This window comes from Electrophorus electricus, chromosome 7 (assembly GCF_041902795.1).
Source record: "Electrophorus electricus isolate QZ-2024a chromosome 7, ASM4190279v1, whole genome shotgun sequence".
In the NCBI taxonomy this organism is placed as follows: domain Eukaryota; kingdom Metazoa; phylum Chordata; class Actinopteri; order Gymnotiformes; family Gymnotidae; genus Electrophorus; species Electrophorus electricus.
The window spans coordinates 4,900,001-4,918,044 of NC_137503.1; the positions used below are offsets into that span (position 1 = coordinate 4,900,001).

General features: G+C 48.2%; 1 protein-coding gene across 1 annotated transcript in view; it reads right to left on the reverse strand.

Moving 5' to 3' along the window:
• Positions 1 to 18,044, reverse strand: part of raver2 (ribonucleoprotein, PTB-binding 2) — a 39,555-nt gene that overhangs the window by 5,062 nt on the left and 16,449 nt on the right. Inside the window, exons 3-11 of the mRNA XM_027032024.3 lie at positions 16,381 to 16,853; positions 9,815 to 10,006; positions 6,973 to 7,090; positions 5,746 to 5,825; positions 5,364 to 5,468; positions 3,144 to 3,255; positions 2,379 to 2,683; positions 1,291 to 1,402; positions 623 to 780 (exon numbers count right to left, since the gene is read on the reverse strand). Of these exons, the coding sequence (XP_026887825.2) occupies positions 623 to 780; positions 1,291 to 1,402; positions 2,379 to 2,683; positions 3,144 to 3,255; positions 5,364 to 5,468; positions 5,746 to 5,825; positions 6,973 to 7,090; positions 9,815 to 10,006; positions 16,381 to 16,853 (1,655 nt within the window). The remainder of the gene's footprint in view (positions 1 to 622; positions 781 to 1,290; positions 1,403 to 2,378; positions 2,684 to 3,143; positions 3,256 to 5,363; positions 5,469 to 5,745; positions 5,826 to 6,972; positions 7,091 to 9,814; positions 10,007 to 16,380; positions 16,854 to 18,044) is intronic.

The following is an 18,044-nucleotide window of genomic DNA, read 5'->3' on the forward strand; positions in this document are numbered from 1 at the left end:
CAAAGCTTGATGAACTTGCAGCAGTTCAACGGCCGCGAGCACACCACGTGCCTGGGCTAATGCTGTGCTAATGCTGTGCTAATGCCCCACCAGCGTGCTGAACATCCGCTCAGCAGCACGGCTGTCACCAGGGGCTGAGCAGCGATGGGTGAGGTGGAGGGTAGCTGAGTGGTTCTGTCTGGCACCAGCTGCACTACTACACACTGGACGTGGACACATTAAATGTGCCTGTGAGACAGACGACATGAGGTAGGTGAAAATAACGCACAAACGCATGCGTACAAACTCAGCAGCTGTAGGAAAGCACACTGGCTGCTAAAGGATTCACAATTTTATTTCGGTCCCAACATTTTATGGAAGTTAATGGGTTCCCGAATTTGTGTTTGGGGAATCAAGCAGGTTGAGAAACCTGCAGTATAAATCTCATTACAGTAACCCAAACATACACTCCTTGCTAGGCAAGGGGCAGATGAAAAAAGGCAAAATGAAAGTTATGTTTACACTGACGGATATCTTGCGTGGCAAAATTTTGGTCATCTGTTTCCAGGAAAATACCTCAGGGAATGGAAAGTAGTGGCGCGTGCGTGCGTGCGTGCGTGCGAGCGTGCGTGCGTGCGATTACCTGTGAGTACTGCTGACTGTAATGCTGGCTGTAGTCGGAGGGTGTGCTCTCTGAACTGTATTGGCTGCTTGGCAGGGAAGAGGGAGGAAGGCCAGTGTTGTAGCTGCCAGTGACAGCCTGTCCTACCTGGCCAGCCTGGACCTTACTGCTGCTGGAAGCTGCAGGCGACACACACACACACACACACACACACACACACACACACACACACCCGTGCATGCAAGCACACACACATGCATAGAAAAAGAGGTAAATCGGAGCCTTCAAAGCATGTTGCACACCCAACATTTGTGCCCCACACACACACACACACACACACACACACAGACACACACAGACACACACACACGCACAGAGTTAAAGAGGTAAACCAAAGCATTCCAAACATGTTGCACACCCACCATTCGTGTGCTGGCACACACATGTGCACACACACACAGTCACTTGGATCTGCCAGCTGTTGGCATGCTGGCGCTAAATGTGCCCTTGAGTGGGGATCATTTGAGACAGACAGTACAGAACTATAAACACCAGACTCTGACATCCAAAGGTCTCACAGGGGACACAAGACAGAGTAGCTGAGTCATTTTCAACCTCTCTGTGTGTGTGTGTGTGTGTGTGTGTGTGTGTGTGTGTGTGCACGCGTGCGCATACGTGCGCTTGTGTACCTTGTAGGACCACTCCGGGGAGAACGCTAGCCAGGTTCAGGTAGGGGTTCGAGGGCAGTTTTACCTCTTTGGGAGGCTCTCCTAGCAGAGACGTCTGGCAGCTGGCCTGGGACTGCAAGCAGACAAAGCATCCATTACTCTCACTGACCATCAGACACATCACCAGCACGGGCTGTTTGGGCTGTGTATCTGAGTGAGAATATAATCAACTAAACAACTTAAACCAGATTATAAAATATATGACACGTAGAAGCAAAAATGGAGATTAATTTAATAAATAAATAGAAACCACAACTGCCTTGACATCTTTGAACAAAGAATCATCATTGATAGGGCTCTGTGGTACTGGCTGAGTTCTGTTCCAGCCAATCAGCACTCACGCAAGCATCCCTGTAAAGTACCCTGCAGAAAGGCCTACTTAATACACAAGCCTTCCTACTGGAGTTCCTTCACCTTGCTCACCCTTGTTCTCTTCCTTTCTTACACACACACACACACCCATCTATAATGCATGATGGAGAAAGCTGCCCATTTGTGTGTATATGCGCGCGCGTTTGGTGAGAGGCTAGGCTGTAGGCAGTGTGGGCCTGCACTAGTTTACAGAAAGCAAGAAGCTCAGGGCTAATGCTTCCTCCCTCCATTCACTCACTCACACACACACACACACACACACACACACACACAAACAAATACACTTGCACACAGAAATGCAGGTGTATCCATGCGCAGGCACACTGACATACACAGACACACAACCAAACTCATACACACATATTTGAATGGAAAAAGGTAGACAGGAAATAATCCTGATAGAATGACAAGAAAACAACTGAAGAGGGAATGTGTGTGTGTGCCTAGCAGGTAGAAGGAGGTTGCTTTTCTCTCTGTGATTCAAATAATGACTACCTGTACAAACACACAAACAAGCACTGGAACAAGTGTTCTGAGTACTCAGAAGGTGTGAGTAGGTTTGGGGGGAGAGAGAAGGAGGGAGAGAGAGAGAGAGAGAGAGAGAGAGAGAGAGAGAGAGAGAGAGAGAAAATGCACAAGTGAAAGAAAAAGTTAAAAAAAGTTAAATCTACACTTACCGTAACAGCAGTGTTAGTCTCTGTTGTAGCACTGTGGGAGTTAATAGAAGCTTTGTGACCTGTGTTGCCCAGCAAGAGGCCCAGGCCAGCTCTGGGTAACCTAGGAAGAAAGCTCTGCAGCTGGGCTTGAGAGCTAGCAGAGCCCCCTGTGGTTCCTGGAGGTGCAGGCTGCTTCTCTGGGCCTGTGGGGGCGGCTGGACTGCCATCGTGATCAGTACTGGAGCTCATCTGAGCACGGCCTGGGGTGTAAGAGGTCACGATGGAGCCTGCGGCCTGGGAAGTGACTATAGAAGGATCCGGGAACTCTGAGGATGAGGAGCGGAGATTTGGAGAATGGGTTACTTCACAACAATGCAGTCTCACAGGCTAGTTGAACTTTGTGTAAAAGCAAAGTTTTTTTGGGGGGTATAACAAAAGTTTTACACATATAGTATTTCTAAAAAAAAAATAAAAAAAATCCAAGAAAAGAATGACATCTATCATATCCTGTTTTGGCTGACACGGCGCAGACACTGAAATGGTAATGACCCCACGCGTACGTGCATTTCAAAGGTGTCATCTACGTATCAGATAATCACGCGTGTACGTATGCGCGCACACAAACACACGCTGAATAATATCATGAAAGGAGAAGCGCTGATTGAAGCTGCAGCTGATTTGCGTTGCAAATGCACCTCTCTGAAGTAGCAGTGCAGACCTCTGCACTTGAGGTGCAGGGGAAGGAGGGGCCAGCCTGCCTACGCATGCCCGGCCTGGAGCACCTACCCGTGGGTGAATCTCCAAGCAGCCCCTTCCCCATGGGCACTAGAGCTGGAGCACGCAAACCCAGAACTTTGTGAAGAAGTAACCGGGAGGGGTCACCTAAAAGACTGGGAACCTGTAGAGGAGAGAGAAAGGGATGCAGAGGGATAGCAGGAGAAAGAGAGGAAGAGTGAGGTGAGAGAAGACAAAGAGGAAGAGAGAGAGAGAGAGAGAGAGAGAGAGAGAGAGAGAGAGAGAGAGAGAGAGAGAGAAGGCAGATAGACACTAATTATTTAGGATTTTGTTAGTGTCTTTGATAAGACCACAAAATCATGGCTACAGTGCTGTGTTTAATAATTGGACATTGAAACAGCTGTTTGGCTGCACACCAGCTCACTAGATTCAAAATGACCATGGGGTTAGTGTAAAATGCCAGGTTTCATTTCAGGGTAAGTACTCAAGCCTCAAACATTACCACAGGAGAATGACAAATGTAACATTAAAATTTTGGAGCCAAAATGTGATTGTGATTGAGTAGCGAAGTCAATGGCCATCCAACACTATTGCGCATGCTGAAGGTAAGACTGAAGGCAAAAAGCCACAATACACAAGCAGCATCCTAAGAAAGGATACCCAGCAGAGGATACCCAACAGAGGATATCCAGCACCTACAAATGTTTGATGACTGCATACTTCAGGCAGATATCAACTGGGAATACTTGCAGTATGCAGTCATCCTACACACCATGTTAATTAAGATTGTGTGTCTATATCTATCTATCTATCTATCTATCTATCTATCTATCTATCTATCTATCTATGGGTGGGTATTGTGTAGCTCCACCTTGTGCCACCCACATAGCTCTGTCACCTCTATCAAGGCATGGACTCCACAAGACCTCCGAGGCCGATGTTATCAGCAGTCCATCAAGGCCTTCTCTGCTTCGCTGGAGCAGGCCACCTTCTTCCACTGCTCCATGGTCCAGTTCTGATGCTCACGTGCCCAGTGCAGGCACTTTCGGTGGTGGACAGTGTTAAATGCGGGCACCCTGTCTGGTCTGTGGCTACACAGCCACATGCACAGCAAGCTGTGATCTGCTATGAGCTCTGGTGCCTTTCTATCACAGCCAGCATGAACATTTTCAGCAGTCTGTGCTACAGTAGCTCTTCTGTGGGACTGGACCAGATGAGTGAGCCTTCACTCCCCATCCACTTAAATGAGCCTCAGCGCCAGTTCTCTGGCTGTCCTTCCTTGGACCACTTTTGGTAGGTACTAACCACGGCATACCAGGAACACCCCAGAAGACCCCAGAAGACCTGCCGTTTTGGAGATGCTCCGACCCAGTCTGAGTGACGTAGCCGTCACTGTTTGGCCCTCGTCAAAGTCGCTCAGATCCTCATGCCTACCCTTTTTTTTCCTACTTCCAACAAATCAACTTCAAGAACGTTTCACCAGCTGCCTAATATATCTCACCCCATCACCTTTGTAAGGTGCCATTGTAATGAGATAATGAATGTTATTCTCTTCCCCTGTCAGTGGTTTTAATGTTGTGGCTGATTGATGTATGTAAATAACCTCTTCTGTTGCACTATAACCTCATAGGTGGTTAGTCCAAGAACAGAACCATAACAATACCTGTCTCTGTACGATTATTTACAGACTGCACTATATGCACCCACATTACACCTGTATTACACCTGCATAACTGTATTACAAACCGTTTTACTATGCAACAATGAAACCTTTCAGCACCCTCATACAGTGGCATAAATATTACACTGCAATGTTTTGCCAATACACACCCAAAGAGACACACACGCACACAAACACACACAACCCCCACACAGAAGAAAAAAATGAAAGCAACGTAGGCTTTCGGGTTTTCGAAATGAGGCCATTATTTTTCTTTGCATACCTGTTCTGATCCAGTATTGTATAATGTCAACTAAAATTGCAATTCAGCCAGCGAGTATTGTAACATTCAAAGAGGTATGCAAGCTACACACACTTAATGTCTGCGTGCCTTTCTGAGGGAAAGTCGGAGCTTTTATTATGAAAAATAATTTCTTCTCAAAAGAAAATATGTCATTGTTGAATGTGGTTAGCTTTAGCTCAAGTCAACACACGAGCTGGTGAGACGTAATGGTTTTCTTGTGGATGAAGAAATGTGGACGGATGTGCACACGCGCACACCAGAGACACACACACACACGGCCAGAGCAGGTACTTGGGCAGACACACACCCTCACGTTACTAATGTGCTTGTCCTTGATGTGCAGTAGTTGCTGCTGGGCCATCTGCACGTGGAGCAGGTTCTGCAGGAGCAGCCCGTTACCCAGCATGGCGTTCTGGGGAGGGGAGAGAGATCGCACGCGGTCAGGAAGCCTGTGCGTGCCCAGACTCGTTAGCAACTAGCTGCCGTTCTTGTGACTTCTCGGCCGAAACGCTTCGCTCGCTCACGTGGGCTCCATCGGCCCGGTGACATCAAGATGAGAGCGAGTGAGTGGCATCGAGCGAAGAACAGTGAAAATGCCAGAGGTAGCAAACAAGTCGAGAAAGAGAGAGTGTGTGTGAGTGTGAGTGTGAGTGAGAGTGTGTGTCTGTGTTAGTTAGAGAGTAACGTACCTGCTGTGCTTTTCCTAGCTGCAGCAGTGCCGCTGTCAGAGGCGGTCGCAGGAAGGGAACAGCGTGAGGACGAAACTTCCCTGCAGAGCAAACCAAAGACATGGTAGTGTGTGTGTGTGTGTGTGTGTGTGTCGGGGGGGGGGGGGGGGGGGGGGCTAGCAGAAATGAAGAATGAGTGATTTAAACAGAGGAGAGACGATAGCGGAGACACAGACAGAGAGAGAGAGAGAAACACAGCTCCCGCTCCACCTCCAACCTGAGCTCTACTGGCAGAATGTTCCAGAATAGGTGGGGAGGTTTAACGTTTAATCACGAGCTATATTTGGTGCGTTCTCCTCGAGCTCTCGCTCCCAGGCCTTCCTATGCTCATTTATCCTTACAGCCAATAAAAAGTTCATTTTAATACGTGATTAGATTTTCATGGAGAGGAGCCTGGTTTGGGCCGCTGAACCGACTGAGGACCGACTGAGGTAATAAAAAGAGTGTTTACAGGAAAAAGGTTTAAACATTGAATTAGAAATATTAATAACATAAAACATAAAGGATCATAGCGATTCTGTATGCTTATATAATAATTTGTGTACAGAGCAGGGACCTCTGTAGAGGCCTCTGCAAAGATTCTGGGTAAGGTCCTGTGTAAGGTACATCAACTCTCCACCAAGTTCAGGATGGTACAGAAAAACAGCCGTATCTTGCAGATATAAGATTATAAGAGACGGATATAAGAGACGTCTGCTCTTGGACTGAAATGGTACCAAGCTCCAACTGGTATTGAATATCAATTTGCATATATTGAATAATGTATGTTTTGGATATAATGGATTTGGATTTCAAACACTACTATGTAAAGAAGGTGGGGCAATTACATAATCACTCCTGAAAACAGTATAAGAATTTGGGTTCTTTGTGTTTTGGTCATGCATTTTCTGGAGGATGCCTCAATAATTCTTGTTAACGTTGACCTGCAATAAAGAACGGGACCAGCTAGAGAACTTCAAGTAATTCTCAATCTGCATTTCTATTCAGCATCTAGAGGAATTTAGGAACGAGATGGCTTTTAATAATGTGACCACCCGTGGAGGGTGTGAGATTAGGCTATAGGACTGAGTGGGACATAACTGAGCATTCGCAACTATTTGTACGTGTTCCCGATTTGTACATGGTCGATAGAATAGACGATATAGGCATTGCGTGTGTGTGCGCGCGCGCATGCATCTGCATGGATACCTCGTTTGCCAGCGTGGTACGGTCTCATGAGGATCTGAAGTGCAGCTGGATTGGTCATACTGTTGAGGAGCTGAGCCAGATTAGGCTCAGGCAGCAAACCCTTTTTATTGCTCAGCATCTATAAGACACACCCCCAAACACACCCCCACAGACACACCGCCCCCCAGACACACCGCCAGTAAGGCCTTGTTCTGAAACAATATCTCATGCCATAACAATAGCATCACAGTGGTCCATACTGTTTTGCTTTCTTTTTGAAGGCGATAGTAAAAAAAAAAAAAAAAAAAAAAGCCACTACACTCCAAAAAACAAAAGCCGTGGATCGGGCTATTTCTGTACCTACAGACGCCACTGGTTCTTACCGCATTGTGGCCAGTGCGTGACAATACTGCCATTCCCTGGTTTCATTACGTCACAACACATCATCTAGTTTGTGTGTCAGTCATTTGTAACAATGTCAGTGTGATGCTCAATAGCCTCTCAATGGTTTTGGATGGTATTTTAAAATGCAACAATAAGATGCTATTCAAGTATTGCTGGAGGTTCCGCACTGAAATCTAATCGCGCGTGGTTCAGGCTTCACGCTGTAGTCAAAAGCTGGACTCTGCAGTGCTTGTGAGAGAATGAGTCAGTGTGCGCGTATGCACACGGATGTGTGTGTGTGTGTGTGTGCGTGTGTGTGTGTGTGTGTGTGTGCGTGTGTGTGTGTGCGTGCGTGTGTTTGGCATGAATGGTAGAAGCTCTGATTTCCTCATTAGATCTGAGATGTCTGCAAGTACAATGGCTTCATCCCAATCACACTGCAACTCCATCTGCTGCCTACTGTTCCCCAGGAGGCCTGTCTACACACACACACACACACACACACACACACGGATTTGGGGCGATGGTAGGACGCTCGTGTGCTTGGTCGGGCCAGGTAGAGGTAGGTGTCCGGCACGGCAGTCATGCTTGGGCGGGCAGAGGATGCTCCGGCTGAGACGGACAGAGAGTCGAGCTGCAGGAAGGACTGGGTGGGGCGGGGGGGGGGGGGGGGGTGCTCATGCCTTTGGGAGCGTGGCAGGGGCAGGACCACCTATCAAGCAACAGGCAGCTGTGGCGCCAGTACCAGCGCTCCCTACAGTCTGGATGAAAAACATCTGGAGCGTTTATCCCATCACATCACACACGGCGGGGGGGGGGGGGGCGTCTGTGCTCGTCCTGGCTGATAGCAGCCAAAGGGACTGTGCAGGGCGAGACGGCTGCTAGTAGCCACGCACTTCCAATTTTATGCCGCCATGAAAACCCAGGGAGTCCAACAGTGGCAGGGGTCTTCGCACCTGGGACTCGCCCCTCCGCGTGTGTGCGTGCGAGCTATTCTGCGAGACAGAAGCGGGCATTTTTGTCACTCGAGCAGAGCACCACTCATGGCTTGGAGGACTACGTCTGTGGAGAAATGTCAGCTTGCATTCGTTCTGTTTGGTTTTGACGCGTTTGGAGGAGAGGGGGATGATGCAGCAGGGAAGGTCAGAGAGGGGCCTAGCTCCACATACTGCTTCCTGTTTAAGCAAATCTTCAAAGACGAAATGGAACGCACGATATTAGACCTGCGCTCTGTGGCTCCTGAGCTGATGCTAAACCCGTTTTGGTTCTGCTGTAGCGTCATGAAAAAACTCGTTGGAGCTGCCCACACAGACAGCATTCGAAGCTCGTTATGATGGAGAGGCAGAGAGTAACGTCGAACAAACATAATTGAATGCGTCGACTAGAGAAGAAAGCCGACCTGCCGGGCTTAGTAGGAACAATCTCCGCTTGACGCGAATCTGCAGGGACCGCTATCTGAGCCGCATGGAAACGTGAATGTGTGTGGGAGGGTGTGCGGGGGCTCGTTTGTTTTCATTGGTCCTTGAATAATGACACCAGCACTTTCTAAGGAAACACTCCAAAAGCGAAAAAAAAAAAAACACACACAAAAAAGCTTCATTCTGCACATTCAGCACAGTCTCCATGGCCTCCTAACACATGTAACAGGGACCCCAGGGAGGCTCCTGGCCCCTCGCGCTGTGACAGGGCTTCCAGTCGATCTGTCCTGCAGCTCCAAAATAGCCACCTGCTTTATTTCCGGCATGGGAGAAGCACGGAAGGCCTGTGTTGGCAACAGCATAGTGTGTGAAGACTGTAATTAAACTGCCACTGCCTCGCGTTTTTTTGTGTTGTGTGTTGTGTGTGTGTGTGTGTGTGTGGAGAGAGCTGGTGTGTGGGAGCATCTATATGGTTTTGGGAGTCCTTTGTGTTTTTTTCCCTATTCAGTTTCAGAGAAACACTAAAGGGAAAGTGTGTGTGTGCGCGCGCGCCTGTGAGTGTTCATGTGTATTTCTGGGAATTTTTTAAGTTCATTTATCTCATTTACCAGTGCAATTTCTGCTATGACAGGTGCATAGCTATATTACACTGTGTGTGTTTGTGTGTGTGTGTGTGTGTGTGTGTGTGTGTGCGTATAGGCGTGTGTGTGTGGGTGCGTGTGTGCGTATAGGCGTGTGTGTGTGTGCGCGTGTGTGCGTATAGGCGTGTGTGTGTGTGTGCGCGCGTGTGTGTGTATAGGCGTGTGTGTGTGTGTGTGTGTGGGCGCGTGTGCGTATAGGCGTGTGTGTGCGTATAGGCGTGTGTGTGTGTGTGCGCGCGCGTGTGTGTGTGTGTGCGTATAGGCGTGTGTGTATGTGTGTGTGTGTGTGTGCGCGTGTGTGCGTATAGGCGTGTGTGCACGTATAGGCGTGTGTGTGTGTGTGTGTGTGTGTGTGTGTGCGCGTATAGGCGTGTGTGTGTGTGTGTGCGTATAGGCGTGTGTGTCCGCGCGTGCGCTCACCACTCCCTGGGCAGCGATGAGCGCGGCGAGGGTGCTGCGTCCAGTGGTTCCGGGGCTGCACAGTGACAGGCGGATCTCATGTCCCTGGATAACGTGGTGGTCCATCTCCAACAGCATGGCCTCCGCCTGCTCCGCCGTCTCATATTCCACGACAGCAAAGCCCCGCACGGGCCCACCCTCATCCTGCGCCAGCTGCAGCAAACACACACACACACACACACGGTCAACACTTGTTCAAGACATTGTCAGTTTTCAAACACAGTCAGTTTTCAATTTTAGCTTTAGAGTCAAGGACAGCCAACAGACCAGAGAGAAGACCGCCAACTCAAACCTTTAAGCAGTTCACACTTTCATAAGCTCCTTAGTCAGAACTACTCAAAGTATGATTTCCTGCTTGTCTGCAGCTAATTGACTGGTTCCTGTCAATGGCGGTGTATGAAAAAACACCACACGCGTCCACGCAAAAAAGAAAAAACATGCCCTGGATATCATTACCAGTTGGACAAACGCCCTGAAGAGAGTTTACCACTACTACCGCAACACACCCCACGTACCTGCTGACAGCCAGCCTGTGACCCTATCGCGCTAATCACACAAAGCGTCATCAGGTGCTTCGCCTTGTGTCAGGGAGGGACTGTAGCCAGCGTCTTGATTATTACCTGCCCCGTATCTCCTGGCCTGACCTGGTTCACATTCACTACAGCATCGGCATTCGCTTGGTAGCAGACGCAGACAAGGAGTGTAAATTAACTTCAAAGATCCCCGAAGACGCCCTCAAACATTTTAAGGTGCACATATATTCTTGACCATAATTAGCAGCCTACGTGGAGCGAACACTGTCACTCCGCTGACATAACCAGCAGAGTCCAGCCACACTCTGCGGCAGAGGCAGATGGGTAAGAGGGGAGACAGAGACCATGAGTGAGAGAGAGTGAATGAGTATGTGTGTAGGAAAGACAGAGTGCAGTAAAAGACAGAGAGAGAGAGAGAGAGAGAGAGAGACAGAGAGAGAGAGAGAGAGAGAGAGAGAGAGAGGGAGTGCATCAAAGTGCCTTCAGTAGTTGCTTTTCCTGCTGCCTCTTCAGGTGTGTTTGAGCAGCTAATGACTTTCCCACCTTCTCTCTGGATACTCCTCACCACAAATTACTGTGCAAAGCAAAACGAACCCTAGAATAAGTCAAACCGAACGGTACTGCGAGCTGAGAGCGGTCAATTAACAGACTACTACCAAGGAGGATTCGAATGAAAGGAAAAAAAAAGGATACGCCAGAAATAAAAAAGTAACATTTACTACTCGCCTTAGGAACACGTATTTATGAGGAAAAAAAACTTGTAGCAAAACGCTGACGTCGGCAGGGCAGCTGATGGCCCACTCCGAAGCCAACAGTAGTGCTGGCCTATGCAAACGCCCCACACCACTAATGAAATAAGAGCGTGGATGTAAATTCATAAGATGTTTCGCTAAAATCTAATGTCAAACCTCATGGCTACTCGTAGCACCCATTCTTTAGAAGTAAAGGCCACTAGACTAATGTATTGTAAAATGTGAGAACACAGAATATTTATGTCTAATATACATGTACACAACATGCCTAGAATGTATGTTTAGCAAAAGCCTTAGGTCACCATTAGATCTGTTTTAGCGGTCGTAATGACTATATAAATTATTTCTGTCTCTTTATTAGAATACAACCAGAAGACACAGGAGATTTGTATGCAGTATTAATAATAATTTAAAAAATCAGAAAAAAAAAAATCAAACTGCTTCTAAAAGCTGGGGTGGCAAGTATTTAGTGTGAGCACCCCTCACCACTGCGCAGGAGCAGAAAAGGAGAACTCTGGGAAGTGCTGAAAGAGGCAGGGTGTAATATCACAGAAGACGACTTCAGAGAACTTCAGGACAGACTCCCCAAAAGAGCTCGCCGTGTGCCTAGTGCCACAGGACGGCACATTAAACACTGATTTTTGTCCGTAGAGGCCGTTTTGTTCTGAGGATTGTGTTTTTTCAATTTTGTGTACATATTTCCTGTATTTTCTTTGTTTGCATCTTAATACAAAGGCCAAGAATACAGCTTTAGGCAAGGCCGCGTTTATTGCTGAGTCAAATAAACAGTACAGTGAAGGCCCTGTGCTCAAGCTTAGACGGAGGAAACCCCACGCACCCACCGCTATCCAGTGGAGCAGGGCTGTGGGAGCCCGACGGCTCCATCAGACTCTCTGAGAAGGTGGGTGGGACTGACTGGCCATTGGTGGCCGGTGGTGTGGAAATGAGAGAAGGACAGCCAGCCATGATGGAGGCAGAGGTTATGACACTGACAAGCATGTGTCGCCAGGCCTAGAACATGAATGAGTGACGAGTGTTTGAGTGCATGACAGTGTGTGGGCGAGAGACAGAAACAGAGAAGTGGGGAGATGGAGAGATGGATCTATTGTGTAAGTGAGAAACTATGAGAAAAGATAAATGGTAGCTAGGAAACCAGCAGAGGCAGAGAGAGGGGTATAAGAGATGCATAAAGAGGTGGAGAGAGAGGTGTAGGGAGTGGGGTGGGGTATAGAGAGGGGTAGAGAAAGGGGTAGAAGGGTAGAGAGAGGGGTAGAAGGGTTGAGAGAGGGGTAGAAGGGTTGAGAGAGGGGTAGAAGGGTTGAGAAAGGGGTAGAAGGGTTGAGAGAGGGGTAGAAGGGTTGAGAGAGGGGTAGAAGGGTTGAGAAAGGGGTAGAAGGGTTGAGAAAGGGGTAGAAGGGTTGAGAGAGGGGTAGAAGGGTTGAGAAAGGGGTAGAAGGGTTGAGAAAGGGGTAGAAGGGTTGAGAGAGGGGTAGAAGGGTTGAGAAAGGGGTAGAAGGGTTGAGAGAGGGGTAGAAGGGTTGAGAAAGGGGTAGAAGGGTTGAGAGAGGGGTAGAAGGGTTGAGAGAGGGCTAAAGTAAGGGAGAGATACACTGGAGCTGGGTAAAGGTCAGGGGAGGGTGAAGCGTGAACAGACGCAGAAACCAACATGCACACACACACAGAGAGAGACACAGAGACACATACACACACAGAGACAAACAGACACGCATTAGTGAGCAGTTAGCTAATTTGAAACCAACTCTAACAGACAGGTGCTGTATAAAAAAATCTAAATATAGAATAAGAAACATTTACATGTGTTATGAGTGTTAGAGTGTGGAGCAGGTGTGCGTGTCTGTGATGAACAGAAAGCAGCGAACAGGCAAAATTACCAGAGGGGGAGTCCACCTTGTAAGGGACACAAGACACACCCAGGCACTGTTTCAGTTTCAGATATTCAGCATTTGTCCCATCTCACACATCATCTACTGTTCCAAATGACGATAACAAAAAAAAAAAAAAAAAAAGCCGCACAGAAAAGGAACGAGGGAATGATGAATAAGAGAGTGAGACGGAGGGTGAGACAGAGAGAGACGGGGAGAGATAAAAGAGAAGGACGCTTAAATCTGCCTCGGCTTCCACGGTAAGCTGCGCAAGACGGATGCGAGTGACGATTGGGTGAAGGGAGAGATGAGGGAGACATGAGACAGAGGAGGAAGAGATCAGAGGGGTGACAGAGTGCTGATGAGAGAGGATGGGTGAGACGAGGGAGAAAGGGCCCCAAACGTGCCCATCACGGCCTCCTTTCTGTCTCCTGATCATTTCCCATTCCAGGGCAGAGAAGACACAGATACACAAGCACGCTTATTAGAGACAGACAGAAGCCTTTGTGTGCCCTGCCACGGGGAGGCCTCGGTGGGCGTGCCCACGCTGAGGTACAGGGAGGGGCAGGGAGGCGCGTGGTGCCTCCTCCCGCCGGATACCTCACACTGAAAAGGTCCGCACGGACTGCCCCTGCCGACCTTAAAGCAAGAAAATCAATATACCAACAACCGCACGCACACACGCACGCGCACAGACGCACGTTCCACGCTCCAGACCCCAGGCTGCGGGAAACTGCTGACATTTTGAGGTAAATCAGGACTCGGAGATGCATTCTGGGAAAGGAGGGCTCTTTGCACTTTCCAGCTTCTCATGAAAGGTCTGTGTGCATGTTCTGGCTCTATTCTGAGGGTACTCCTGGCCTGGGCTAGTGCAAGACCCTAAAGAATAGGTGCCTTACTGCGCACGCACGCACACACCACTGTCCTTGGCAGTCTGTGTATGTCATTTCACTATAGCTGCCCATGGTATTTATTTTGAAAAGTCTCTCAAATACAGACTGGGACATGACGTGGTGCATCCTCCCCTGCTCTGGAGAGCTCTAAGAAGGTTCACAGCTCATCAGAGTGAAACAGCTCCCTCAGTGAGCAGAGTCATCAACAAAACAAGCGATACGGGGCTTCAACATCTATCCCCATTACAGTCTGCTCTTAAACATTTGTGCATATTACATCATAAATCAAATGTGGTAATGAATAATTTAATGACATAAAAATCAAAACACTTGAATATTAGAGGATCAATATTAATTAATATTATAATTTTCATATTATTAAACATTCATGACTGCTAAGATAAAATGATTTGTGCATAAATTCTTCTATTAATGCCTATAGATATCGTATCCTGTACAGCATTTGAAACATGGGAAATGAAACTGTGTTTTGTGTGTGTGTGTGTGTGTGTGTGTGTGTGTGTGCGCGCATGCGAACGTGCACCTTTGAAACTATTAAGGGAAAGACAAACAAAGGTCAACGCCCTAGATTGACAGAACATTCACATCTGGACAAAGAAATGAAGCATTTGATGCCATTGGAGACTGGAGGTGTGTGTGTGTGTGTGTGTGTGTGTGTGTGTGTGTGTGTGTGTGTGTGTGTGTGTGTGTGTGTGTGTGTGAGTGTGAGTGTGTGTGAGTGAGTGTGTGTGTGAGTGAGTGTGTGTGTGTGTGTGTGTGTGTGTGAGTGTGTGTGTGTGTGTGTGTGTGTGTGTGTGTGTGTGAGTGAGTGTGTGATTGTGTGTGTGTGAGTGAGTGTGTGATTGTGTGTGTGTGTGAGTGAGTGTGAGTGTGTGTGTGTGTGTGTGTGATTGAGTGTGTGAGAGGGAGAGAAAGATATTAATATAGTTGCGCAAAAGGGGAAGCAACCCAACATAATCTCGCTTCAAATTATCAGCCTGAAACCACATGATGAACAGAAACTAGGAAGCAGACATGAGTATGCAAATGCCTGGCTAATACCTCTGTGCATGCACGCCTGGCTACCTGTGCACCCCTGCGCTGAACTGCTAGCCTGGCCTGAGCATCATGCCGCTGACAGACACACCACCCTTGTGTGTCACGGGTGACCTGCCTACTCCAGTCCCACAAATGTAACAAACGTGGCAGACTGCCAAGAGCAGTACACAGAGCAGCTGGAGCGTCTGCACGGGCCAGGACAGCAACCGCGCGACTTCTCCGGTACAAGTGGAAGAGATGCGTGAGAGAGCTTGGACGTCAGCCCTGACCACTGGCAGAACGGACGGAGATGGTGCGAGTCACGCTGTTTATCCGCCCGAACACGCACACAACGTTCCACTTTCACTTTAAGGCCGATTTTCGAGCAGCTGCAGCGTACCAGTAGTGCCATACAGTGTTGAACACGATAAGGTCAGTTGACTAAGCCTCCTCTCAAATTTCACTACTCCCATCTAGAATTTCAGGAGCTGGGAACTGCTATCATTAGACCACGAGAACCACTGACCTAATGAATATTAATAAGACAATTATCTATTCTAACAACCTTACCTCTGCCTCGCTCACCATTTCATCGCACGTCTCAAAGAGACCAAAAAAAAAAATGCTGAATCATTGTTCTTGGCTTTCTTGTTTGTAGCCGTGAAGCTGTTGGCGTGAGGAAGGTGTGGGTGTATAAGACCGAGCTCTGTGCAACCGTGACCTGTGTGAGTGTGCTGAGGAAGCTGACCGAAGATCAGTTTTAGCTTTTAGGTTTTAAATGGTTCTGATTAGGGGCGCAGGCTGAGAAGACCTGATTCGGCGTCATGGCTAAAACTGGGGGGAGTTTCGGGAAGCGGTATTGATTTGCCAGCTGGGTAGAGAAAGGCTCCAATATGCCCTCATGTTAACACACTAAAAGAGAAGCAAAGAGGCATCTAACATTTCAGCTGTAGTCCTCGTCGCTGTGTCAGGGCACGATGGCTGACCTCTAAAACCCCTCTCAGATAATACGCACTTCTCTATGAGTCTGAGAGAGTGTGATATGACATGCATGTACGGGCGCGCGTGCACACACACACATACACACATACACACACACACACACACACACACACACACACACACACACACACACACACACACACACACACACACAACTCTCAAGAATTAGGAGAGAGAAACACCCATTCTCTTCCTAATGCACACAATTTGACACTGGCAAACTGCAGCAAGAAAACACTCGAGCTTCGTCTCATGACATTCTTCCCTCCATTAGAGCACGCATAATTGTGAAATCCACGTCTCCGTGGGAAGGCGGGCGCCGCGTTTCTCCCTTAACCCCGTGGTCTTTTAAAAAAATTTTATTTTATCCACGTCTGTCAAGCTTAAGTCCCTAAACATAATCGGCCCCTCCTGCCTGGAGCTCACCTGGCAGAAGACGGGCTTGTAGCGTTCCGAGAAGATGCGCGCCAGCTCTTCCGAGTCATTGAAGTCTGCGGGCAGCCGGTCCACGCACAGGCACCTGGAGTGCAGGTGCTCAGCGAGCGTGAGCTGGTTCACATCCGTCCACTGCACCATGAGCGCGCGGTCGCCCCGCGGCCGGCCCAGCAGGTCGGAGCGAGCCCGCGACGCCGAGTCCTTCTTCATGTACTCCACGAAGCCGTAGCCCTTGGAGTGGCCCGTCAGCTCGCTGTAGACCAGGAAGCAGCGCTCGATGTTCCCGTAGGAGCGCACCAGCTCCTGGAACTGTGCGGCCGTGAAGGTGTAAGGCAGGTTGGTGATGCACAGCAGCGAGTCGGTGGGCTGCAGATGGACGCTGATGTCGCGGCCACGCACGGACGTTTGGTGCAGCGAGCGGATGGCATCCTGCGCTTGGTCACCGTTTAGGAGAGTTACAAAGGCTGGCGGGACACAGACAAGACACAGATAAACATTAATATGCGTATAATCGACCAGGGAATGACAGTCAAATGGAAACACGCTGAACAGGAGTAATTACTGAACAACGTCACGGCAACAACACCAACATCCAACAATAAACAAAAACAACTACCTCTGGGTTTAACTACGAAAAGCATGAATACATTAACTCATCGAGAGGCTGTTCCCCCCAGATCGGGTGTAGGATGCTATTCAGAATGTCTCCCCTCGAAATGAACAATGAAATGAACAAATGTTCAGCATATCCCCCAAACAGTCCCCCACAACCCCAAATTAATTCGCTTCCTGCCACCGACGCCGATATTTAAGTGAATGTTTCATTTGGAGTGCTAACAATCCCTTTTCGGCCACTGCAAATATAGCAGCAAGTGCTTTGAAACGGCCCTGCACACACATCCCGTTTCTAGTACTTAATCCTTAAATACTTTGGTGTCTTCCAACACACTGCATTCATCCCTCTGGTCTGCGCTGCCACTCCACAAACCCACAGCTTCCTCCTTACGCCTCTTACAACACAGACATTTCAGAATGTTCAGAGACCTGGGAGCAAATGACAAGGAATGTAGCTTAGCTGGAGGTTTTTGTGTGTGTGTGTGTGTGTGTGTGTGTGTGTATATGTGTGTATATATATATATATATATATATATATATATATATATATATATATATATATAAAATTTGACAAAGAAAATGGAGCTTGCACAAAGCTTCTCAAATATCTTACACAATAATCTTATAATTCACAGCAATTTGCTGGTGACAGGCTCGAGAAGGCCATTTTTAAATCACAAAAGAGACTTGATTATAGCCTTTGTCTAAAAGACAATTATTACTACTTTTTCTCTTTTGCTACAGCAAGCAAGGGGGAGGAAGAAAATTCACTGAAGCGCCTTATAATTCTTCTGCCAAGAGGCTTCGACGAGAACTGCTGGGGCCTTTCTGGGGTGGAAATCACCCGCGAAACATGAAGCATCCCTGCCTCTGTTCCCAGGGCCTGTCGATGACGAGGGCCAGGACGGGTCTGTTTCTGACCCACCATGACAGCAGGTGACATCGCGTTTCTCTGAACCCCAAATCATTATGACTCTGCTGTGCCGGTTTGTAACTTCGGCCCGACTCCCTTTTGCGGTCTTCATTTAATTATTCATTAC